General features: G+C 37.8%; 1 protein-coding gene and 1 long non-coding RNA gene across 12 annotated transcripts in view; one reads left to right on the plus strand and one right to left on the minus strand.

Moving 5' to 3' along the window:
* The window catches only part of KCNIP4 (potassium voltage-gated channel interacting protein 4), a 413,215-nt gene that overhangs the window by 383,999 nt on the left and 1,846 nt on the right, over positions 1-27,370 (plus strand). For all 11 annotated transcript variants that reach the window (XM_017838612.1, XM_017838148.1, XM_017838221.1 and 8 more), the window contains 5 exons: positions 9,772-9,841; positions 13,969-14,039; positions 22,437-22,544; positions 23,631-23,735; positions 24,056-24,118. In XM_017838612.1, the coding sequence (XP_017694101.1) occupies positions 9,772-9,841; positions 13,969-14,039; positions 22,437-22,544; positions 23,631-23,735; positions 24,056-24,118 (417 nt within the window). The remainder of the gene's footprint in view (positions 1-9,771; positions 9,842-13,968; positions 14,040-22,436; positions 22,545-23,630; positions 23,736-24,055; positions 24,119-27,370) is intronic.
* LOC108509480 lies at positions 4,051-27,370 on the minus strand. Its single transcript, XR_001878630.1, has 3 exons — positions 27,285-27,370; positions 9,691-9,803; positions 4,051-9,556 (listed from the first exon to the last, which is right to left on the minus strand). It is a non-coding gene; the product is annotated as an uncharacterized LOC108509480 (long non-coding RNA).

Genomic DNA, 27,370 nt, shown 5'->3' on the forward strand with positions numbered 1-27,370 from the left:
TTCATTAAAGTAGTTTCAAGTAGTGTAATAAATAAAAATTAACCTCCCCTACACCATCTTGTATTTTGAGCTTTTACAATTTCCACTCTGAGGATCTTCATGCGTCTTACACATATTATTATATTGGGACTCTCAACTCTCCTAAAAAGTAGAAAATGCTTCAGTAATGTGCTAATTAATCTTCATTTTACTCCAGGAAGATTTTTCAGAACAAAAACTATATAAAATTATTTCAGCTATAATTGTATTTTAAGTACACTTTGTCCTATACTTTGCACGTGTTCTCTTTTAAATAGCCATAGCATAATTTTGAGCATTAAATATGCTTATACAGGGGAAAAAAAAAACCTGATTTAGTTCATTTCTTGTATCTCTGGTATACACAGATCCACATTAGTTTGAAAGTTCTTTGTACCCAGTACAGTATTAATAAATCATTAATTAAAATAAAAACAGAATATAATTTTAAAATGTTAGGAAAGTTAGCAAAATATTTCAATTACTTAAAGGAATATAAATTGATTAGAGTAAAAAGATCATGTTTCTGAGTTGTGTGAGGAATTATCTTCTCTCTCTGAGAAAATTAACTGATTTTCTATTAATGGATAGGAGGCATGAAGAAAGCAGCTCTATTTATTGGCTAGAGTAGCTGGTAACCTTGTTAGTAAAAAGTTGTAAAACTAGATGGGGCTCCCCTGTCTAGCAGAAGTAAAGAAACTACACTTAACTATATTGAGTGTGTTTTATGTCTTCAATCTGAGATGTTAAACCTTTATGAGGCCTTTTGATTTCATCTGCAAAAATTGCCCATGGAACATTTTCCTTTTAGCCTGTTCTGTTGCCACTACTGTTGACTGGGCACCCAATGTTCAAAATTTTCTTTTACCTATCTCTTCCATGGCAGCCCTGCTCTTCCTCCTGTCTCTGCATATTTCTTCATAATGAACAGCAGCTCGTTTTTCAGAAAAAAGGCAAGTAAGGGCTGGACTTGTTCTGTTATATCTGAGGCCTGGGCAGACCCCAAAATGATATGTGTAAAGATAGAATAAAACCAATTGTCATCCTCTATGAGCAGCTTGAGGCAGTGTCCTGCCAGTCATCCTCCCAGTCCTTTGACAAACTGACTTTTATAGAAGGCAAAAAGCAAAGCTCAAGGAGAACACAGGGTTGGGTGAATAATATAATTGCCTGATCAAAAGAGCCAAAGTAGGTATCTCTTCTGTAGTCATTGCAATTATCTCACACATGCAATGGTTTCCTAAAAACTTCCTCAAAGCTCCCATTTGATGTGCTGAGGTGTTGAATGATAAATCTATACAAAGGACATGAAATGTTTCTCTCATTCATCTAGTTTCAAAAAGAGGTGGTAAAATGCAGGAGCCCAAACACTGACAGTGCAGCAGTCCAGAAGGCACCAGTTCAAAGAAGCTGATCAGAGAAATTACTTTCTAGAATAGATTACAAAGACATGGCTTTTTTCTTTTAATTCATAGAAGAAGCAACCCCTTGAAATTTTAGGAATACCTAATGAACAATACTTCACTTATAGTTAAACCTCTCTTGAGGTTTAACTATAAGCAACTAATTTATTGCTCTCATGGGGATATCTATGGCAGGAAAATAGCTGCTCTCTTCTCCCCACATCATCATCTGTTATTTCTTCTCCTAGAACTATTTATAGCAAAGGAAATGAAAAACAGAAAAGAAGCACAAATAGGTTTGTCTGTGATTTTTTTGAAATCTGTGTTAATGAGTAAAGAAAAAGACCTTTTGAACTGTCTGACTATTCCCAGGTTTTTTTTCCAATCTTAATTTCTAGTGTTTTTTTCAGCCACATTTCAAGTATTTCAAGAGAGAGGTTGTCTCTGAATTAGTTTTTTGAGGCTGCTTCACAGGCTAGTGGATGGCATCTCTTTTAAGCATATCTTTTGAGATATTTTTCAGAATACACTTGCTTTTTCTTTAATGACTTCAAAACCTTCTTTCCCCCAGAAACCTCATTCTGTTTGTATCATCTACTTTGAAGTCCTGCTAGAGTAATTTCACTTTTATCAGCTGCTGCAGGATTTTTACCCCGCTCTTGGAGTTTCTTCTGTGTTGGCCAGTAATGTGATCAGAACTCCAGCAATGCCCCTTTTTATAAAGATAATTTCTGATGTGTGTTCTGCATTTTTACTGAAAAAAAACCCCCAGTATCAAAAGTGAGCCCTATATTCTAAGAGTACTTTCAGGATAGAAAGTTAATCACATAGCACTTACTTCAAAATAAATAGGCAATTAAGTCTATTCCTGATGAATATACCAAGGACAAGTATATTTATATTTACTACAGAAAAATGAGTTACAACATTACAAATTTATTTGGTTTTTAATTTACAATAAATTAAAAACATTTATTCTCAGCATGCAGCTCTAAGGTTGGTTGAAATTTCAGCTTAGCCCTGTTGGTATTCAATAAATACATTTTTAATGCTAAAAGTATTCCAAAGTAACATACAATACTAATAATAATTAATAATTAATGTATTGAATTATATATAATCAATGTATTGAATTATATATATTATTATTGAATGTATTGAAATAAAATAAATGAAATAATTACATTTCTTAGGGGAAAACATCAGGTCATATTCAACAACATGAGAGAGGAGAGGGTGCTGCCATGCTCCCAGACCCATTCAGCAGAGGCTGAAGATATGTTCCTGGTAGGCACATGCACATAAAGCATATATATACATCACATACATACTTATACAGATGGCCAGCCACACAGGTCACAGACAGACACACAGAGTAGTCACATAAACACAGACAGCACCAACAGCGTCATCCTGTTCTCCTCTGTGGCTGAGCAGGATGAAGGTCCATTGATGTAAATACATCTATATAAGGGACCTGGGAGTCCTGTTCAATGGCAAGTTGAATGTGAGTCAGCAGTGCCCTGGCAGCCAGGAGGGCCAACCCTGTCCTGGGGGGCATCAGGCAAAGCATCACCAGCCGGTCAAGGGAGGGGATTGTCCTGCTCTGCTCTGCACTGGTGTGGCCTCACCTTGAATATTGTGTGCAGTGTTGGGTGCCACAATATAAGAAAGACATTAAGCTATTAGAGAGTATCCAAAGGAGGGCAACGAAGATGATGAAGGGCCTTGAGGGGAAGCCGTATGAGGAGCAGCTGAGGTCACTTGGTCTTCCCTCAGCCTCAGTCTGAGGGGAGACCTCATTGCAGTTACAACTTCCTTGTGAGGGGAAGAGGAGGGGCAGGTGGTGACCAGTGACAGAACCCAAGGGAATGACCTGAAGTTGTGTCAGGGAAGGTTTTAGGTTGGATATTAGAAAAAGGTTCTTCACTCAGAGGGTGGTTGGGCACTGAACAGTCTCCCCAGAGAAGTGTTCACAGCACCAAGGCTGACAGAGTACAAGAAATATTTGTATGATACTCTCAGGCATATGGTGTGACTCTTAGGATGGTCCTGTGCAGGGCCAGGAATTGGACTCAGTGATCCTTGTGGATCACCTCCAATTCAGCATATTCTGTGATTCTGTGATTCTGTGAAAGAAAGATAGATATATATACACACACACACACATATATACATACAAGTGTGGATCCCTCCAGCAACCAGGCTCAGATATGGGGCTTGGATGCCCAGTAACCACTTCTAGATACCAGCTTCTCCACTTGCTGGCACCTCGGCATTAAAGCCCTTGAGGCTCAGCCCCACTACACTTGCTGGTACAGACTGCCTCATGCACACACACAAAACTGGCCCTTGGTCCCCAATAGTCAACCCCACCATGGTGTTACTCTTTGAGACCTACTCATATCCTGACTCCCAGGTTATGTCACCTGCTCACCTGCTCATCCAACTTGATATTCACTAGCAACTACCCACTCACTCACACCTCTGCACACACTCCAGTTTACACAGCAGAGACACACAGAAACCTCCAATTCATAGTCTGACCCCAGCAGCTGCTTTTGTTCAACTTGTTTTATGTGATACAATATTACATATGCATCAGTTGTGTTACATATACATTAGTAGTGTTACATATGCATTAGCTGTGTCAGCAAATTCCTGAAAACTGGGAGGGGAAATCATTAACATACAATGTCTGTGGTGCTCCTGTTGGTTCTGAAACCACATTGGCTCTCGGGTAGAATTCCTTCTGCTATAGCAGGTATTAGTCTGTTCAAGAGTATTCTTGCCAAGTTCCCTTGTGGTTAATTTTTCTATTAGCCTAGAAAAAACACTGTACATTTCAAGTATAAACCTTGGTGCTAAAATACATTACTGTAGATATGCTAACAAAATACTTCTATCTGATAAAACATTGGCTAATAGTTGGTGGATAACTTTGGTGAATAATTTTACTACATAGCCACTGATGTCTTGCCATAGGAGGCCAATATAGGCTAAATGCACATCAATGTCCTCTGATTAAACACCAAATACATGTGGGGCTTTTCTGAATAAAACTAGATGTTTAGTCTAAAAATACTAATTGTATTTCTTAGTGGGAGAAATTAATTTGATATTGCAACCCATGTGAATTGCATAATTATAATTTGGCTTAGTTTTCTGCAAAAATGAAAGTCATCAGAAGGCCTACATTTGAATCACATACATCAGAACAAGCATTAGATATAGCAAATTTAAATCAACCTTAGGAATGCAGCTTTGGAATTTGGAAGTGGATAAAAGTTCATTTGCGTAAACCTTAGAAGCATTAAAGCCTGAAAAAACCCACAAGCTTCAGAACCTGTTGTCTCAGGTCCCTAACTCACACACTGTCCTGGTCAGTATGTTCCTCTTCATAACGGCAAATTATCAAGGTCCATTTATAAAAGCCTCTTGCCTCACCTCTTAGTGAAGCTCTCTATACACAGCTTTCTAAGACTGTTCAACAGCACATCTTTTCACTGAAAGTAGGGGCTATCTCAAGCATCACCACACTTCAGGGTACCAAGAGGAGTGAAAAAGTGATTTTAGTGTCTAATGTGAGCTCACAAAACTCAGACTGTGGACACCAAACTTTGTTAAATTGTCTGTCCCTACTAAGATTTTGGTTCCTTTAGATCTGCTACTTCCTTTCTGGTGGGCTGCTATTAGATCTTCCCTTAGCAATGCCCTAGACTAAGCAAGCCCAACTCTCTGTCTCTCCTTTGTGGTCACATGTGTTTGTCCCTAGTAGTCTTCATGACCTTCTGCTTATCTCTCATCAGTTCCTCCACACCCCTGGGAGAGCCCCAAGACTGTCCCAAGCAGAATTAGAGAATAACTCCTCATCCTGCTGGCTTTGTACCAGTAGGTGGTTTATCTTATTTATAGTAAGAAGGTTTTCTTGGCTCACACTCAGCTTGACATCCCCTGTAACCCCTGTTTGGTGTCCTGTTTGGCAGTGCTGCCATTCAGCCACTCACTTCACAGCGGCTACTGGGACAAGGGCAGATTTCTTCCCAGATGCAGAACATTGAAATTCTTGTTGAGCTTCATGAAGTGTCTGTTGTCCCAGATTTTGTTATTAATTTCACCTAGATAATGTTATTAAATCGAGGCCATTTGTTAAATTCTCATGCTGTTGTGATCAAAGCTCTGTCATACTCAAATGGAAAAATTGGGAACTGAACTGGGCTGTGTAAAGCCACAGTGGGTTTTTTGGTAGCATTAGCTTTAAAGTATAAGCATGCTATTTCAAAATTATGTACATATTCTTCCATTAAGTTTTGTGTTTATGGTAAATTTAAATTTGCAGTCAGAATAGAAGTACATGCAGAAAGTGAAAATATTGTCAGTTATTGATAATTAAATCAATGAACATGAACATATATCCAAAATGAAACTGTACAAAAAACTGATGGCAAATGAAGCATGGGATGGAGAACCTCTCATATAAAAGGCTAAAATATATTCAAAGTTGCCAGAGCTCCAGCTCTATCCATTATACAATACAGTTTGTTATGCAGACAGACGTCTGAGCTTTGAGTTTCTTTCCCCTTCATTCTCTTTCCTACATTTCAGTATTTCTCCTTTTTTGTGTCTTTTTGGTTTGCTTCTTGTCTAAAAAGGGTGTTGATTAGGTAGTGAAGATGAATAAACCTATTGCAATATTCTTAGAAACACTGAAGGAGAGACAGCTTAGACAGCATGAGCTTGTAAATAATTTACAGGTTTTGGAGTGGTTCATAAGACCATGTGCTGGAGGTGTAATTTCCCAGCAACAAAATTGCAAGCAAGCGAGGTCATCAAAAGGCAGAATCGTATTTATTATTCTCTGTCTCTTCTTTCTGTCAGTTTAAATTATTTTCTCTTTAAAAGAGGGAGCACTGGACTCAGTTCTCTATGAACTTTCCCTCCTTTTTATTCTCCAGATGGAAAATAAATTAATACAATTTTAAAAGATTGTCAAACAGAAATTTGCTGTAACAAATTATATACAGATCAGGGAAAAAAAGAATATAGGAGATGGTTTAAATATGCCTCACATTTTTCTTTCAAACTATTTAATTATTTTCCTCTATTTTATAAGAGTTTAATGAAAGGTTAGATAGATTTTTTTAATTATAGTTTGTACAAAGGAAGAAGTCAGCAATAACTTGAAATCAAGCCATGGGGCATACTTAACAATTACGATATTTAATCTTATTCACTGAACTGCAGAAATCTCCTGATAAACACAAGAAAGCCAGATTTATGAGTCCAGAAAAGTGCAGGCTTGGAGGTAAATTGTGTTGGCTACATATATTTTTAGAATACAATTATTTAAGAACAAGAGTGTTCACTGTCATATAGAAGCTCAGAAGGAAGTTCCAAGCTAAAGAAAGAAAAGTTTGAACTGATAGTTCTGGTAAGAGTAATTGGCCAGCATCACAGATTTTTAATGAATGTTCTTAAGACACCATTACTACAGACCTTCAAGGATGTAGAAGGTGTTACCAGCAATGCTGTGCCAAAGAACAGAGGAAAATACAGAGGGTCAGACTAGAGAAACTCAAACTGTCATTCCTGGGTCTGCTAATAAATAATTCTCTGAAAGTAGGTTGCCTTTTCAAGCAATGATTCTTTCAAACAGTATGGTGATACCAGAGCTTATTAAGTGACAGGAAAAAAATACTACCTTTAAATGAGGAATGTAGATCATGTTTGTTTTTTTTTTTAAAGGTTCCTAACTCATTTTGAACTAACAAATAATAAATCAGACAGATTTTTACAGAGTACCCTTAATTCTCCTCTAGCTCTTCACAGCTACAGGCTAAGGACTGACAGAGTTGTTGTTGCTGGCACTTCCTGTAAAAAAGGGAGAGCACTCTGTGCAAAATGAGTATAGTTTGTATGTCTTTGTCATCCAAGGAAAAGCGAGAAAAATTACATTGCATGTTAATAAGCCATAGAGTTAGATAAACTTAGATGCTCATTTTGTCAATCATTATTTATTAAGTGTCTCAGGAAAAAAAAGTCAGTACCTGACCTGTACAAATTCAGATATGCAGGTTTTCTCTTTAATTCCTTCAAAATCTGCCTACCTATTTTTTTTTTGTCTGAAAAAAAATTACCTGCAGAACAGAAAGAAGTCACTGCTTATTTTTCTAAATTCCAAAGTAATGTATTATCCTTTCACATGTCCACTCACCTCAGGGGAAAGGCTATGTTCTTCCTTGTGGAGGTCTGGGAATGACGTAGATTATATACCAATGTATTCTTGAAAGAGGAACTTATAAAATACCTTTGTTACATTGTCTACATTGAATTACTATAATGTTATATCTGTATGTATCTGAACAATTCACTGAAGTTTTCTTTATTGTGCTTCGAATCCAAGTGAAAATACTGCCCTCTTGCATGCACTTCTACAACTCCAGAAGGCTTCACATAAAAAGACAAGCAGAGTAGTAGAATCATAAAGACATAGAATCATCGAGGTTGGAAAAGACATGAGATCATCAAGTCCAACCATTAACCCAGCACTGCCAAGTCCACCACTAAACCATGTCCCTAAGTGCCACATCTACAGAATGTTAAATGTCTTCACGGATGATGTCTCAACCACTTCCCTGAGCAGGCCATTCCAATGCTTCATAACCCTTTTGGTGAAGAAATTTGCTGTAATATTCAATCCGAACCTGCCCTGGGACAACTTGAAGCCATTTCCTCTTGTCCTATTGCTTGTTACTTGGGTGACCAACTGTAAGCCTGCTAGGAGCCAGAGACACTGGCCTATCTGACTACAGTCTTTTTGGGAAGCTGGTAAAGCAGAGAGAGATGTTTTAGATGCCCTCATACCCAACAACATGACAGCCAGGGAGATGCCTCCTCAATTAATGGATTACTCTTTACCTGATGAAGGGTAGAGATGTTCCTGCCATTCCCCAAAGGCTTTGGTTCGAAAGGCAGTGCAACCAGTATATCTGATCTTACAGAGACCTGTGCTCTAATTCCATAGCTGTCAGCCTCTGTGGTTGGGAACAAATAATTTTGTATGTCTATCTACGACACAGTTGTTTGTCTGTCTGATCAAACAGAATTGTTTTTTACTGTGTGCTGGCACATGCTTAGTTATGATGAAAAGCAGATTTTGGCTGAGAAAAGTGACATAAAATCAAAATAATCCTAGATCTACAGAACTGACATCCATTGCTCAGATGGTGCATTTGTCTCTCAATTAGTAAGATTACACTATTCGTTTCTTCGCAGAAGCTGTCGGAACTATAGCTCATTGGTCTTTATTTTATCTAATTAAAATACCATTTGTTCTCACATGAAAAGCTATTATTACACTGGTAAAAGATATTTCACTGATCTTTATCTTCATTTAAAGCTATTTTGTTTCCCCAGCTTAGGACTAGGAGTATATATGTTTGAACCCTCAGTCCAAATAGCATGGCAATTGACAAAAACAAATGTATGAACCTTAACACTTAATTTGTATTTTCTTGCTTATCTTTGTTTCTAAAAATTCTTTCCTTTTAAGGCTTTTTTTCACCCTCTGTGTTAAAGAAGGAATTAAGGCAAAAAAGGAATTAAGTGCATTGCCCAAAGCCATCTCCTCAGTCTGACAAATTCAGGACTAGAAATCGGCTCTCTGGTCTTTGATATTTATGTGCAACTTAGTAAACTATACGGTATTCCTTCTGCTTTTCCTACCTCTTTACATAAGTAATTTTTGTAAAGTCACAGCTCTAATCATCTTTTTTCTTCTCCATCACTTCCTTTTTTTTTCTTTTAGTCACTCTGTTCTGACACTTCCTGCTTATTCTTTCTTATATATATTTCAGTTTATGAAAAAGATGTAAAGAGGCAAAAGGTTCTGCAAGGTTTGAATAAGATCTTCAGCGTCAGGGTCTTTTGAATTCATTGAATATAACTCTTTCAGTTGAATTTTACTGCATGTTCTGTCAGTAATATCTAAGTGCTTACATTCCTGCTTGATTTCCATACCATGCAAATGCTGCTTGCAGCTGCAGGAGTGACCAACCATGGCCCATGAGTGACAGCAATGGCTCCACGCTGTGCAGCAGGACAGTTGCTGCTCATTTGCGTCACTCAGGTGGCAACTGAAATTGAGATACAGGGCACAAAAGAAATTTTTATCTCATGGGAATTCTTTAGAAAGATACTTCAATGTGATAAACATTTAACATTTGGTTGAAAGTGCAAAGTCACACGTTAAACTGTCAGAGTCACATACATGTTGTGTACGGTCTCATGAACACGAGTTGACTGGACCAGGTTGGATGGTATTCATTTCTTGTCTTTCACTTTCTTCCAGGAATGCCCCAGTGGTGTTGTCAATGAAGAAACCTTCAAAGAGATTTACTCTCAGTTCTTTCCACAGGGAGGTGAGTACTTGGCAGACATAATTAATACTACAGTATATTTGGTAGTTCCTAAGTCTGACAAAAGAGCCTGTTCAAATTAACAAGATTGTTGCCTCAAGCTCTGTCTGAACTCATGACATACTTCCTTGATGGTTGGACACATTTTAAAGTATATATTTCTGAATGAAATGCAATGATATCTACAAGAAGTCAGTCTTTTGTTATGAAGTTACTACCTGTGCTTGGATACCGTTGAAAACAAAGTTTCTCTGAGTAGGTTATTTATTTTTAAACTTTCTAAACAGTCTTCTCCATTCTCTTTGATTCCAAAAAACCCGTTTTTACAGTAGGAGGAACCGTAGGGGCCACTACGGGTACCCCCTAATATCGATGGCAGAACCCCCTTTAATTCTATGGAGTTTCCCTTCTTAAATGAGGGCTTTTTTTGCTAACCTTGATTTCAATTAATTGACTTCCAGGGGCTTCATAATTTCTTTATCTCCACTATCTTTTGGTGCAATGAAGGTAACACAAAAATAAGGAAGGTACGCTTTTCTGTGGAAAAAACCCCAACAAACCACAAACTTTTTTCTTCTTTCACATTTCATTTAACAAAATACAGCAAAAAGTCAGATTTTTAGCAGTGTAGAAAAGTACTGAATCCAGATAATTCGGTCATCTGTAACAGATGTTGTGTACTAGTGAGAGGATTTTTGGCTTTCTTAATAAAACTGTTTCAGACACCTCAGCAAAGAGCACTGCGAAGTGACCATCAGAATTCATCCCCTTCCTCCCCTCATCCTCCATGGCCTTCATGCAGTGGCACACAGCCTTGGCAGTATATAAACACAGCACAAACAAATGTGAAAGCCTTATTTAGTTTTCCTCAGAAGTTCAGGAGGAATATTCGGTGAAAATGGCAGAAGAGCTGAATGTCCTTGGAAGAGTAACAGCTCACATCAATATTACTTTAATTTCTATGGGCCTACTGAGTCTTGAACCATTTTATGCAGGTTTTGTGCTGTTTTGTAAGGTGCCTGTGTTAACTTTTGCCTTTTCTGAGAAGTATAGGAGTTCAAGTCTATTCTTTGTTCCTCACATTAGCCAAAATATTCTCAAAGCCCAATTAATTCTCAGTATTTGTATATCCCTGCATGTTAACGGGGTGAGATCATAATATATAGGTGTCTAGTTAAGCAGCCAGACTGAATTCCTAAATCTTTGAATTTATTGCCAAAATACTGTGTCCAGCTGAGGCCTTTAAATTTCAGTTGTGCTAAAAATAATGGTTTTATCTATGCCTGAATATTGAAGAGGAAAAAGAACGCTTGAAAGTTGTCCCCAAATTAAAACATGTCTTACATGTAACTCCGGGCTCCACTTATCTATGTAATGCAAAACCAGGTACAACATGATGAATCATTATAATAGTTCATATCTGAGCAAACAGAATGTAAGATTTTAAGCTTCAGGGCAACCAAAGTAATTTTTAAATATTAACCAGCAAGTCACTTCATTAGGCAACTTTCAAGACTATTCAGGACAAAGTACAGGAGGACTATAAACAGGACAAGGGGCCAGAAGAGTAACAAAGGATATGACACTGGATTGCAGTAAAACCAATGTGTTTTAAAGGCAGAAGTTAATTTGTAAAAAGCTTTCCATGCCAGAAAGGGCACTCCAGTAACTTCTTTTTAGAAAACCACTGCCATACAGGTGAATGAATAGGCCCCCTCTGTGCATGCAATGGATCACCTGAAATATAACTTGGGATTTTAACTCAGCCAGGCAGGTTGTAGATAAGAATCCACACTCTGGATAATTATTACACTCCTCCATCACTTATGAACAAAACAGATCATGCTCGTAGTTTGATAAGCCATATTCTTCGATGTATAATGACTATCATTTTTTCTCTCTGATGTTTAAAATGCTTTGATGGTGTTTTTCAAAGGAATTCTGATTTAATATCTGTTCCTGTCTTAACCTGTCAAAGTAGCGACTTATCCTCCTAGTTATGATATCAGATCCCTGGGAAAAAAAAATTTAATTTAAAACCTTAAAATTTTGTCAAACATGATTAATGTTCAAGATTTAGGAGGGCAGGAGCAGAGGGGAATTAGATTAAGTAGCTCTAATTAAAAGACTAGTGTACCTTATCCTGCTGTGGTTTTGAAGGCAAAATTTCAGACCAGAACTGCTTGAACAAACAACTCTGAAAAAGGCTTTTAATTTAATTTTTTTTCAGAGAGCATATCAGAAAGAAAAGGTTCTTCAACTAGGGACTTTTTTTTTGTCCAGATACCACCAAAAAAATTAGTATATTGTATCATGTATGGGCAACAAACAAAATATATTTATGTTCACCCTTGTGTTTTCCGTATATCTACAAAAATAATTAGAAATATTTCAGATATTTTTAAGAAATTATTGCCAAGAGAATGGAAAGCTATTTAAAATTCAGTTTACAGTAATTATACCTCTATTATATGTTTTTTCCCTGAAGATGATTTACACAGTATATTCTGTTGCACAACAGAAGTCTCAGTAGATTATAGAAAATATGACTATTAAAATCTTAAATATAAATTGAAGTCAACTAATTTACATTTTTCAGTTAAAGTGTGAATTTATCTGCTAGTCCGTGCTTAAGTAATTACACTGGTGACTGGATACATGGAAGAATGAATAACTGCTTAAGTAGTGTGGATTTTTTTAATACTCTGAAAATGCATTAACAGACATAAGGTTTAAAGGTTGCATTTTTTCTTGTTGTGATTATTTCACATCATATGAAATTAACATATTGAAGTAAGACCAGAGACTTTTTTTACAAATGCCAGGTCTGAATATGTGAAGGACAAAGTTTTGAGTTTTGGTATATTTGGTTCTTTGGAGTCAAGGTGGCATTTCAGGTGAGTGACTCAAAACTGACACTCAGTTTAATACAAAACAATATTTTGGGCCGTGACAAATAAAGGTTTGCAAGATTGATACAAAAGGTAAAATGGTTTAGTGCCAAGAAATCAGAAAAAAAGCATCTCAGCACTGGTGAGGTTTTTCCATGATAGGGAGAGGTTTGTTCTTCACAGGGGACACTGATTTCGTAACACTTCTCCCTTTATTACAGGTTTGTGAGATTAATGTTAATTAACCTAAACTTATTGCAAAGATATGAAGTAGAAAGAGCAAAGATATGAGTATTAAAAGTAAACAAAGCCTCATCCTGCATTAATTTGCATGGTTTTGAGGGAGAGAAAAGGCACTGAGGAAAGCTGACTTTCTACAACCCCAGCAGCTTCTACCTCACATGCACAGGGCAGTGTGAGATAAGAAGACATAAGTTCTCTCTTCACAATATATTACTCCTGGAGCAGGTCGTGCCTCTCAGAAGGCATCCAGTGGAAATAGAAAGATGAATCTTTATAATAAATTAGAGTCTTAACAGACTTATATTGATGCTGTCTGGTGTTTCTAAAATGAATCAATGTGCACTGGGGAGTAGGTTTGAAAAGTATACAAATAATCAGTGAAGGGATTGCTTGTTTAAGATCATCTTTCAGAGTCTTACTGGCCATTTAGACAGTCACAGCCAGTTTTCCAAAGGTTTTCAAGCACTTAGCCCTCATGCAACAATAATAGGAATTAAGTAGCAAACCACCTTTAAGAATCTGCTTCCCAGGAGAGGATTTTCTCTCACCCATGGGTGAGCATATGACCCGATCACAGCAGCATCTTTCTGACAAGATCAGTTTCAACCTGGGAAACAGGTCTGTCTCCAGAGTGAAACCAATATAATCCCTCATCACCATCATTTAGCATTCCCATTAACACAGGTTATTTCAGAGTACAATAACATGTCATCTTTTCTATTTGCTCAGGTATCAGTGATTAGCAAAAATGGGAATAAAACAAAATAGAGATATTCTAGAAGAAAAAAGTTCTTAGCAGTGCTTCTATCCATGTACTTGCACTTATAATTTATCCCTCTTCCTCTGACAAAAAGGAAGTTTAAACTTAATTGAAAATTCAGTCTTGCTATGAAATGTTGGTAACAAAGTATATCTTGGTCTCATGTAGTTTTAATAGAATGAAATTACATTAAATAATATGTGTTTACTGTGAATTATTTTTGTTTTAAATTTTAGATTCCACAACGTATGCACATTTTCTGTTTAATGCATTTGACACTGATCACAATGGATCTGTAAGTTTTGAGGTAAGTGATGCTGTTGCTTCTTTTTCTGAAACTATTTTACCATTCCTTGTATTTAAGTCCAGTATGGTGGCCTTTATTATATGGCTTTAATTATGAAAAATTTAGCTTATGTGACTCAAGTTTCAAGTTTTTCCAATGTAATAACAAAAGTCATTATTGTACAATTGTATATTCCATACCAGTAACTCAGACTGTGCTACTATGTAATATTTTTATAATCTGCTTATTTAAAAGGTGACTCAATTTATACACAAGTTACCCAAAATAGTCATTATCTTCCTCTCTGCTTCTGCAAGGTAAGAAGGTCTCTGAACTACAACTAATGTTATGGAGATGACTCAGACAAAATAGGATGGCTCATACACTCTATTAGTTTCCAGAAAGGACTAGAAAAAGGCTTTAAAGAAAATGTTTTTAAAAGCACAAGAGTTTCAAATTCATCCTGCCTCCATTTAGCTGCCCAGTCCCAGTTCTGCCTTTCCCTGGTAAGACTGATGTCATCAACACAATAACATGGTAAAAAGGGACCTCACTGCAATAGTGTAGATGAGAACAGTCTATATAAAATACTGCAAAGGATATATTATTTTAAGCTGTAAAATTAAAAAAAAAAGCTAATTTGCAAAAGGATATGTTTGCTTTGGTTTGTTTTGCTTTGATTTGCTGTGGTTATAATGAATGGATGATTTCCTTACAACTTGTGATTGGATTGTGATAAATACACCCACTTTAAATTTATTGAAATGGCCCATACATGTTTTTATGATTTTCTTTAGTGAATGATTTTGTGAGGTCTGAAAGATTTTTTTAAAGCATTTTCATTGCTTTATTATTGATGCAATAGAAGAAGACTCGTCAAGCAGGTGCACTGTGATCAGAAATCTATACCTCAACTGAGACTATAACCAGATAATTTTGTGGGGGATTATTTGCATTTATTTAAAAAAACCCCAACAAATATGAACCCCATCTATCTTTTTCTGGGCAGCTGAAATCAGTGGGCTCTATGTGAAACTCGAAGCAGGAATGGAGGTTTTATTCATGTCTTCTGTACATAGGCTAATTCTACAGGAAATCCTTCTGGTCAAATCACAGAATCATACAACGGTTTTAGTTCAAAGGGACCTTAAAGATCCTCTAGTTTCAACACACCTACCATGGGCAGGGACACCCACTGGACAAGGTTGCTCAGTGCCCCATCCAGACTGGCCTTGAACACTTCCAGGGATAGAGCATCCACAGCTTCCCTGGGCAACCTGTTTCAGTGCCTCACCATCCTCACAGTGAAGAACTTCTTTTCTATATCTAACCTAAATTTCTCCTCTTTCAATTTCAGCAACAGCAGAGGCAATGAGAAAAGGCATTTTTAGAATCAGTAGCTAAAAAGTATTTCTGCTGTTATAATGGGAACAAAAGAAGCTTTTGTACCTTTCCTGGTCAATTTGTTGCCATTTGTATCTCAGACAGAAAGCCTTAAGAAATGCACTAGATTTAAAAACCCTTTTAAAGGTTTTGATTACCTCACAGGGCAGGTCTGTGCACAACAAAAAAAAAAAAAAAAAAAAAAGGCTTTGGAATAAAATAAATCAGAGAAATATAAGCAGCACTGGGGTTTTTTTTATTACTAAAACATATTTCCAGCTTATCAGGTCAGACGTGAGTGATCCAGACTTTCATAATATTTTCACTAATTGTGAATCCAGCATAATTCTGCTGCTGTCAAAAGACTCTTGCTTCTGTGTCCTTGTAGCAACATTATACTAATAAACTGTATGATAGCCATTCCAAAAGTATCCTCCTGAAGTTAATGTATGGGGTTTTTTTTTCAAATCTCATTAAAGGTAGCTTCAAAATGTGAATGTAGATATTATGAAACATGAAAAATACAATAATCTAATTTTTTTCCTGCTCCTTTTTATCCTAGGTGCAACTGTGCCATATTCTTTCTATTCCATCTGTATTCTAGTTTTCTAATTTCCATTAGAAAAACAACAAAAGTAAACAGTTCAAAAGGTAGAGAGGGAGCGATTTAAAAGTTTGGAGAACAAATAATCATTCTTTCCAGTTTACTTTCTATATCAAAGTGTAGGAGTAAATACAACTCAATATAATGACCTATGATGAAAAACACTGGCTATCTTCTGTGTAAAAAGGATATGAAAATCTGAAATTTCATAGCAAAATTCCTTTGTAGGTAAGAATGACATTTGTTTTGTGTTGCACTCTCCATTTTCTGATGAAGCAGTGGTAGCTGGAGTTGCGGGTAAAAGGAGAATTTGTTCTAGCTTTTTGCTCTTTTTTTCTCAAATTTTCAACCATCAAGTGTTAAAATTTAGCACAACTTAAATGCACACTTCAATTAGATAAGATAGCTTGGTGAGATTGTTATGTCCTTAGAGTTTTGTCAGCCCTGAATCTGTATGCTCTCTGATAAGAGTCAGGATCTCTAAGTGAAGCATTTTATGTAGCATAAAAAAGCAAACTCATTAAATAGGTACTTGAATTTATTTCTCCTTATCCCATGACTGCATCAGTTTTGAGACGAGCTTATTTCATTAGTTATGCCAACTAGTTTTGCTTTAACATGAGAGACAGAGTTTCTGAAGGCCTAGTGACCCAGAAGGGCTCTTTGGGCATATTATGAAATGAAGTACTTTTTTCCATCAGACAGAGACAGATGTGAAAGCAAAGTTTCCACTTGCTGCATATATATTTTCACAGAACGGAAATGAAGATCTGGGCCTTAAGGCTATTTACACTGTCAGGAAAAGGGAAGCTAATTAACTTTAAACATATTGTCAAAGGTAAAGCACATTGCACCCACATACAACCATCGAAACAGTATCCTTTGTTTGTGTAGATTAAGGCTATTCTAAATATGACTTTGCTGAAAGTCACTCATAATTCCACTACTTCTCAATGCCTTAAAGCACAAAGCTATGCCCAAACACAATGGAGATGTTTAAAGATTTTTGTCATATTTAATCAAAACCAAACTTGTATTTGTTTTTTTTCAAACAATTATTAATATTGCTTAGCAAAGTTGTTGGTGATTTTCTGATTGCATTATTTCTCAGTTGTTACCAGAGAATTTTTCATCAGGGCTGTGGGTTGACCCTGGCCGTATTCTAGACACCCACTAAAATCACTAAGAGCTGGAAGAAGTCACACAGGCAAAACAAAACTCAGCGTGAGGATGGTACTAAAATTTATTACTAACAGGATAAGAGCTAAAGAGTGAAAAATAAAACAGTCTTAAACACACTTTCCAACGACCCCTCCTTCCTTCTATGTTCTCCCTCCTCCCCCTGCATCAGTGCACAAAAAGAAGTCCACCCATAGGGCAACAGGTCTTCCAAGTCTGCTGTCCTGTGGGTCACCCTTCCATGGACTGCAGGGGGACAGCCTGCTTCACCATGGTCTTCACCACAGGCTACAGGGGAGCCAAAGCTCTGAGTCCTTCCCCTGTTCCGTGGCGTCCCTCCCATGGGAAACAGTCCTTGATGGACCTCTCCAACGTGGAGAGGCCCCCACCCCGGGCCGCAGGTCTTCCATATCTGCCGTTCCAAAGGTCATTCCTCCATGGGGTGCAGGGGGTCTCTGCACCCCGATGGTATTTCATAGGATGCAGTCTTTAACAGATGAGTTGCACCGATGTGGGTCCCCCACAAGGCCATGAATTGAGTCCTACCTGGGAATAACCAGCTCCGGCGTGGGCTCCTCTCTCCATGGCCTGAGCCAGCTCAGCTCCAGTGCCATGCCTGCCTTGGGCCAGGGACGCGGGGCTCAGCCCCCGGCCCAGAGGCTTCTGTTGGCAACGCCCCCGGCTCCAATCTCTTCTGCGCAACAAACTTTTTCTTAAATATGTTATCACAGAGGCGCAACAATTGGCTCTCCCTTGGCCAGCAGGAAGTCCCTCCTGTAGCCAGCTTTCATTGGCTCCATGGAAGGGGGAAAACTTCTAGCAGCTTCTAACAGAAATCACCCCATGTAGCCCCCCAGCTACCAAAAAAAAAAAAAAGCAGCCACAGAAACCCACAACAATCAGTTAATAAACTAGCAAGCATGCTAACTCAGTTCCATAGAGGAGTACAGTTCTTAAGATCAAACACAACTTTGATATTTCATTAATAATAAAAGTGATTTCCAAGACAAGGGCAATAGTTTAATGAATCATAGAATCATAGAGTGTCTTGGATTTGAAGGGACCCTAAAGATCATCTAGTTCCAACCAGCCTGCCACAGGCAGGGGTACCTTCCACTAGACCAGGTTGCTCAGTGCCCTGTCCAACCTGGCCTTGAACACTTCCAGGGATGGAGCATCCACAGCTTCTCTGGGCAACCTGTTCCAGTGCCTCACCATCCCTACAGTGAAGAGTTTCTTCCCGATATCTAAACTAAACCTACTCTCTGTCAGTTTAAAGCCATTCCCCCTTGTCCTATCAGTACACGTCCTTGTGTAAAGTCCTTCTCCAGCTCTCTTGTACCCCTCTTTAGGTACTTGGAGGCTGCTACAAGGTGTCCCTGGAGTTTTCTCCAGGCTGAACAAGTCCTACTCCCTCAGCCTGTCTTCATAGCAGAGGTACTCCAGTCCTTTGATCAGCTTTGTGGCTCTTCTCTTGACTTGTTTCAGCAGGTCCATGTCCTTGGGCTCCAGAGCTGGATGCAGTACTCCAGGTGGGGTCTTGTGAGAGTAGAGGGGCAGAATCGCCTCTATCGATCTGCTTTTGATGCAGCCGAGGACACAGTTGTCTTTCTGGGCTGTCAGTGCACATTGCCAGGTCATGTTGAGCTTCTTGTCAACCAACGCTCCCGTCCTTCTCCTCTGGGCTGCTCTCAATCTATTTTCTGGCCAGCCTGTATTTGGGCTTCAGATTGCCCCAACCCATGTGCAGGACCTTGAACTTGGCCTTGTTGAAATTCATGAGGCTAACAAGCGGGATTCTCTGGGTTCAACACAAAAAACTTTGTTCATGTTATGTAGGAAATGAGCTAATTTTTCTCAGGGCAGTGGTGATCTCATAAGCATTTTACTACCAGTGATTTAAAGCCACTACAAAGAAATAATACATTTCCTCTTAAGAGCAGTTCCTCCTCTGTGACCTTTGTTTTACATGCATCAGGGCTCCACCACTTCTGTGACATCACTTAATTCCTTTTAAAAATCCTAAAATCTAAATTAAAAAATTGATTTAGGTTCCTGCCTACCTACTTCTCCTGGCCTTGAACAAGACATAAGGGAATACAAGATCAAGTGAAATAATTTTAAGCTTTCCTATGGATTTGAGATAGCACACTAAGAAACTTGCCAATTAATTTATTAATGATCTTATTATCCCTGAAGATTTACTGAGGGATAAAGCAGTCATTCCTCAACAACATTGCTAGGAGATAATTAATCACTGCTAAAAATTATGAAATTGTGGGGTTACACAAATACAAGTTCATCCCAGATCACAACTAGAGGTTCTATACAGCTGTAGTGCAGAACAGAAACATGAGCAGGCTGTGATACTGAGCACACAGAGGCTCCAGTATGGGTGCAATGATGTTCCATTTTGCAACCCTTCAGTGAGACATCCCGCTTTCTTGCAGAATCAAAATTAGGCACAGAAGGAGGTCTTAACAGGTATTAGTATGTTCTGCAGGAAACTAGCAAGTTACAAATAGGAAGCTGTGGAAAGGAGTAAGGCAAGTACCAAGGCAAGACTTTTGTGCTTCTAACTTCGCTGTCACAGACTGAAGAGAGACCCAACCTAGAGTCATGTCTCAGCCCAGACTTTTGTAGTTTTAGGCCTGTCACCCTAGATCAGATGCACTTCTCCTCATTAGGTGCTCAGCTGAGCAGGACTCAGTGGACAGTGACAGCATCCTCAGAGGATGTAAGTGAATTTTACTTAAAAAATAATCAGGCTCTAAAAGGAGAATTCCTCTCTCTCCAGAAATTAGATGTCTAAACCAGGAAGAAAAGCACATCTGGGTACTCTGCTATTGTAATGGGGACTTGTATTCATGCTCTGTGCTAAATAGTGAGCCTGATTCATGCATCAACGAGTTGCTGGTAACAAACATACAGATGGATAGATGCTCTCTGAGTTCAGCTGCTACCTTCAGCACTGTTGTTTTCCTATGGCAGTCTGCAATGGATTATTACATGAACAGCCAACATACCAACATAGCTATACTGTTCCTGGCACATTGCCTTCCACTAGGAAGAGCATTTTCCCCTTCAAGGGTCTAGCCTGTGGATTTAGCCTATATCTATTGAATCAGACATTCTATTTCTGTATAATTTTATTGCTATGTTCTTCAATTGCATGAAAGTAAGTATGTAGAAAAGATGTCCCATCCTAGCTGGTCCTTATCCAGCTCATCACAACTTCCTATTATGACAAATCCTTTCTGTTTTTCCTGAGATGGACTCTTGCACAACACTCAGACAAAGGCAATGCACCTGAACTATGTACTTGAACTGTCCCAAAACATCTTGATGTAAATATGGAAGGAGATGACTCGCTCTTGCAATGTTTAAAGCACATACCTGGAGGGTTTTTGAGTTGTCTCAGTCCCATGAAAAAAGCATAAAGTCAAGTTTTATTTATGTGTCCTTTTTAAAACCAATGATAGAAGGGTAGCCTTGGAAATGGGGATATAAATGATGCCAGGAAGCCAGCTAATATGGGTGGTGCATTACAGAAAAGAAGAAAGAGAAATTACATGAAAAGAAAAACGGATATAGTTTAGATAAAACAAATTCAAAAATGTTGCAGTGCCAAAATAAAAATGAATTCAGAATTCTTAAATATAATAATTTAAGAAAATAACGTTACTGGAGACCTTCAGGAGGGACTTCAGGAAAAACTCCATCAAGAATGTAAAACAGTGCAGAAAAGATTTGAAGACGTGGTATGGAATTAAAAAGGTTAATTGGTAATGCTGTAATGTGATCAAATCTGTTCGGAATTTCTTGAACATTTTAATGCTCAATAGTACATTGTTAAAGAGTTGTTTGGAGATTTAACCCTGTGACCCTCAATTAGTCATTGAGATGTAGACAAGACAGGTTGAGCAAAACTCTATCAAGATTCATGTATCCGTTTACCCCAAAGGGCACATACACCAGTAAGACAGAAGTTTTTGACAGACTAAGAAAACCCAGAGCATGCCACTTGAATTGTAAAAAAGATTGAAACTGTCAGAAGAGCTGTCTGTGCCTACTAGACTATCTAAGGCCATGATATTTGTGTGTACTTCACTGTACCAGGTATACTTATTTGACTGTATGGTACATAAGACCTTTGTAATTTATGTCTAATCTCAGTGTAGTCTTTTCCATTGTTCCTGTGATAGAGGAAATGCATAATCTTTGCTGGTGCCCATAAGAAATATTTCAGCTTTTTTTGCATTAATGTCTCTGAGACCTCCTGTATGTCATTGCCAGTGATGTAGAAACGCACATTTAAATACAAGCTCTTGCCATATTCTGCTCAACCTATTATGGCTGCAATTTCACAGATTTATGGGTTCACAAGCTTATTAAATAGAAAAAGGTAGAGGAGATGGTTAGGAAAAAAAAAAGCTATTGTTTAAAAAATGTTAACATGCTAAGAAATTCAGAACACAGGTGACAGCACTTGATATATTCTTCAATCTGGAAGATGCTCACTAAATGTAAATGAGGTTTGTGCTGCCAAGAGTATTTATTATGAAACAAAAATCTATAACCAAATACAACATATAAATAATCCCAAAAGTCTTCTGATTCATTTCTGTGGAATAGCTTACAGCAGTAGAGCATTGGTGGGTCACAAAAACAAGATGGCACATGGACACATAATATATTTATTATTCCCTATCATACTTCCAATAAAAGTGTTAAGTATTGAGGTCTGCTATATCATACATGAAGTTTGAAATATTGACTGCAACAGATCGATCTAAGAGATCTGGGGACCGCATATTCCACTTTAACAAGGTACAGATTTAAGAAGAATTTTATGTTCCTTAGTAGATAGTTCTCCCCGAATTGGCCTCCTGTGCTTAGATTAATCTAACTCCCATTTAAGCTTTTCTTGGACCATTAAACCATAGGGATTGCTTTTTCCTGGTATTAACTTCAACAGGAACTACTTATGTGAGGCATTTCAGAGGATACAACCACTAAGAAAAAATGATGGTTTACTTTATAGAAAATTACTCAATTTACTTATTAATTATGAGTGTAGCAAACAGTGCCTAGATTGTTAATTATTTAAAAAACCAGCAATCCCATGAAGCAAAAAAAGAAAAGAAACAACACATCTTTCCAGACTTCTGAAAAATGCATTATTCTGGATTTCTGAGTGTTTGTAAGAAACTGCTCAATTCCAAACTGACCAAGACCTTTTGTCCATTTAGGATTTTGTTATGGGTCTCTCAATTTTACTGCGAGGGACAGTACAGGAGAAACTGAACTGGGCTTTCAATTTGTATGATATAAATAAGGATGGATATATAACTAAAGAGGTAAGGTCTTCTTACTTTAGTCACTGAAAGTAAATGTATAGCTAAGTTCTGCTTTCAAAGAAGAATGGTTTTATTGTCAAATTAGACATGTTAACAAATTACCATATATTATGAAGTTAGATATGCTAAAAATTACAGTAGTTTTCTCATTTTAAAGACATATATGAAAACTGAAAAGGGAATATCTTTACAAAATTTGTAAAAGGTCAGAATTCTTCAGGTACAAAAATGGTTAGCTTCAATTTATGCCTGTCTATTTGCACATACAGTCACTAGAATAGACTGATAGGATATTTGGACAAAAAGGAATTAAGTACATGTGCAATAGTTGTTACTCATTTTATAAATCTGCTTCTAAAAATTTTTACTTGAAACAGAATTTATATAGAAAGATTCCTACATCTTTTATTCTGCAAGGATTTAAACACATACTTAAATGATAGTGGGACCAAATGAGTGCTTTCATTAAAATCTATAGGTATTTTTTAGGTGCGTTTTATGTAAATATATATAAATATATATAAATTACACTTTTAGTTTTACTTTTAGAAAACTTCATGATCACTATAAAAGGGTGAGCTATAGAATAGTTTCCTAGCAAACTGCAAATTACTTGTTTTTATAATTAAAGTTTTCACAAGCCACTCTACGAAGAAAATTCAAAGCTTTTGATATAAAAGGAGGACTGCATAAGTGCAGGTGTGTGCATGGGTGTTTCTGTTTTCTCCAGGGAAAATTCAGTTGTAAGAAGCTGATGTGCTTTGGCTGCTCAGTTGCTGTTACAGAACTTCTTTTCCTGTTTATTTTTACTCATAAGATATTGGGAGATTCTTCCCACAACCTGTGAACTTGCGCATATTCTAAATAATTTAAAATCAAAATCATACACTGATGAAAGCTGAACTCAGATGCTAGATTTTCTAGGAACAACACAGTTCCTTCTTGAAGCTGTTCAGTCAAAAAATATCAGGCACAATCTCAATATTTTATTCTAAAATGTAAATCCTTAAAATTATTTACGTGTTCTGAGTTAAAGCAGTGTCTACAATGCACATTACATAAACATCTTTTTTTTTTCCTCTTCAGGAAATGCTTGATATCATGAAAGCAATATATGATATGATGGGGAAATGCACCTATCCTGTTCTCAAGGAAGATGCACCTAGACAACATGTGGAAACATTTTTCCAGGTAGGTCAGGTAACATAGAAGCCAAAAAAACTGCTCTGTGAGCAGGTAGAGAAAGATTTTCCATGTTATAACAGTTTTGCATATCCTTCCAATTCTGTAATCCTTTTTTTCTCTGTGGTTCTATCCCAAGTTTCTCAGATCTACTTGTTACACCTTGCTTTTTCAACAATAAGCTTCTTAAGCTTATTCCAGTATATCACTTACTACATCTTTTGGCATGGTTGTTCCTAGGCTGACATATAACTGAAACAAATATAAAAAGGACTTGTTTTACACAGGATTTCAGGAGGAAAAATGTACATTTTATTTTTTTTTAACAGAAAATGGACAAAAACAAAGATGGCGTAGTTACCATAGATGAATTCATCGAGAGCTGCCAGAAAGTAAGTATTCAGTGATAAGTACTGAATGTGTATCTGTTGGCTAATGCCATCATAGTGCTACACAGAATTCTAGAGTGATAGTGAGGATAATCCTAATACCAGAGACAGCATTTTCCCAAGGTAGAGTATGTATGTATACCATTACACAAAACCACTAAAAGTCTCAATAAATTTCTGCCCTGAATCTGCAGAAGAGCTGGTATATACAAGCTGTTCTTGCTCATTAGACAACCGTGTCAATATCCCTTATCTTTTCAACGTTTTTTTGTACTTGATAGGAAAAATTTTCTTCACATTCAGCTAAATATTTATTTCTATCTTGTGCCCATGCTGGGGCACACAGTCCTGTTACAACTGGCATATAGTCACAGCGATAATAATATTGCCTGAAAATTTATCATCTATAGATGAGTTTCTCAGTGAGTCATGATGTGCTTACAAGCAGTAAGGCCTTGAAAGGAGAGTGCAAAGGCCTTGCTAAGTATTGGATGGTAAGAGTTAACACCAGGCAAGTTTTCTCAAGGTAAGAGATTGAGAATTGATTGTGATTATCAGCTGCAAGTGTTTACATTACAGCTGGGTAGCTGAAAGCAGCTCCTGGCCTCTAGAGATAGAGCTGAGAATAACTTCTGCAGCAGGAGTTACAGCCTGCTTTCACTCCTCTGCTCTTCAGAAACCAGCTTGTTCTCAGACCAGAAGACGATATGAGGAAAGATAAGTTGCATTTTCAGAAATTTAAGGAACTCCTGTTATAAGAAGTCATAGTAGTGGTCTACTGATACCTTGTCCAGACTGATTAATATGAAGCTGACTGAGACCAGCAATATAGTCCGTGCACGTTGATCCTTATCTTTTACACCAAGAATAGAGTAGTAAAGAGACAGAAGAAAACAAGACTATCAAGATAAATGCATTTAGTGAGGCATAGTTTTTTAAGCATTTAGAACAGGGAAAGCTCTAGATGCTCAAAGATTCTCTAGAACCAGTCTATTTTTATATGCATCTGTAGTTATTCATTGGGGTTGCTCTTATAAACACAGCTATCTAGTAAGTGATTCTTTCTTTGATTTTAATCCACTGATTTTGGGGGATGACCGACAGCCAACAGCTCTGCTAACTGTGGCTGTTCAATGTTACCTTAGCAATGGGCATTGAGTAGTGTCTTATCTGTCAGCAGAGCTCTATTGCATTGACCATGGCTCCAGCTTGTCAGTCTTGTTCAATACAAATGAAAGGTATTTGCTCTGCTAACACTGAGTGATCATCAGTAACAGAGATGAGATTCATTTCCCAGCTGAGGTCTGTAGCATTCTGGAAGTTAAATGACACATTAATCTGCACCTGGCAGCAATTATGGTGATGGGCTGAGAGATTCATTTACAAAGAAAATAAATACCTTTAGTAAGGAATTGCCTGCTGTCCTGATCCAATGAGATTCAGATTGTCATGACTATTAAAAGATTTCTTATTTACCTCTTCTAAGTACTCAGAATACATGTGAGAGAGATGCTCTCTAAACTACTACATGATAGAGACACTGTTGTCATCATGCCACTTACCTCACCTTCACTTGCTTTTAACTTCAAAGGTGGTCATGTGTTTTGATACAGAAAGTGTCTTGCTGCCTAAATTTTTGTCTGCCTACTAAAAACTGTTCTTCTATTAAGACTTCTGAGCTGCAAAGTGTGCAATTCATATTTATATCAAGATTTAGTTTCAGAAATTAGGTTTGGGGTTAGGATTTATAGAATCATAGAACATACTGAGTTGGAAGGGACCCATCAGGACCATCCAGCTCCTGTCCATGGCCCTGCACAGGATCATTCCCAAGAGTAACACCATGTGCCTGAGATTATTGTCCAAACACTTCTTGAACTGAAGATAGGCTTGGTGCTGTGACCACTTCCCTGAGGAGCCTGTTCCACTGTTCCACTGCTTAATCACCCTCTGGGTGAAAAACTTTTTCTTGATCTTAAACCCAACCCTCCCCTGACTCAGCTTTATGCCATTTTCTTTTCTGTCACTGGTCACAAGAGTGAAGAGATCATTACCTGCCTCTCTGCTTCCCCTCATGAGGATGTTGAAGACCACGATGAGGTCTCAGTCTCCTCTTCCCAAACCAAGTGACCTCAGCCACAGTCATACAGCTTCCTCTCCAGACCCTTAACTATCCTTGTGGCCTTCCTTTGGACGCTCTCTAATAGCTTAATATCTTTCCTTTATTGTGGTGCCCAAAACTGCACACAATATTCAAGGTGAGGCCACACCAGCACAGAGCAGAGTGGGACAATCCCCTCCCTTGACCGGCTGGCAATGCTTTGCCTGATGCCCCCCAGGACACGGTTGGCCCTCCTGGCTGCCAGGGCACTGCTGACTCATATTCATCTTGCTGTTGGTATTTTCAGGATTGCATTTTTCACAAAAGAATATGGCTGCTTCCTTTAAAATGCAGCTGTAGGAAAACCTTTTTTTAATATCCCGATAGATACAAGACTGATCTAAAAAGGTAAGGCCCTAATCTTTAAAGAAACCAGAAGTGTGTTCTGCCAGGGAAAGGCTGCAGGAGCCTTTGAAGGCTATCTCAGGCAAGAGTTGCCAGTTTCTGAGAACTGGCATTCCTCTACTTAGAGTTGGAAGCCAAGTTAGCCTCCTTTCTCTGCTTGGTGGTGGTGGAAGATGGTCTGACTCAGGTATTGCTTCATATCTACAGCAGCACCGTGAAGAACGGAGGCAAAGGACTAAGGCATTCAGGGTCATAGGTGAATGTCAGGGTGAATGACACAGGTTCTTCTGATAATGATAAAAAGGCTTCTGGGATAGGTATTTCCTGCAGGAGTAAGCCTTGCCATACACAATGCTGATGGTCTGGGCTAGCCTGGAGACAACAAAGAAACCATCTCAAACCTAAGAAAAACTGCCTTAAAGGTAGGTCAGATCTGTCAAAGCTCATTCATCCAGGTTTGTGCTTCATATGGACAATGTTTCATATGCACTAACGCCTCCTTATGTCTTCAGTTAGGAATCATTAAACAAATCTGTTATGTGTAGAAAAATGTACTGAAAAAAGAGGCAAATGAAAAAGATACACTTGCCAAAGAATTCCAATGCAAGCATCTGCTTTTTTTTTTCTTTTTTAAATATGGGAAAAAAAGCTACTAAAACTTACCATATTCTAAATATTATGACAAGCCTGTATTTTCTTGTGAAGACTCTTCCCATTTGACTGACTAAGGAAGGGGCATTGGAAGTCTT

The sequence above is a fragment of the Lepidothrix coronata genome, unplaced genomic scaffold (assembly GCF_001604755.1).
Source record: "Lepidothrix coronata isolate B3197 unplaced genomic scaffold, Lepidothrix_coronata-1.0 Scaffold0, whole genome shotgun sequence".
In the NCBI taxonomy this organism is placed as follows: Eukaryota; Metazoa; Chordata; class Aves; order Passeriformes; family Pipridae; genus Lepidothrix; species Lepidothrix coronata.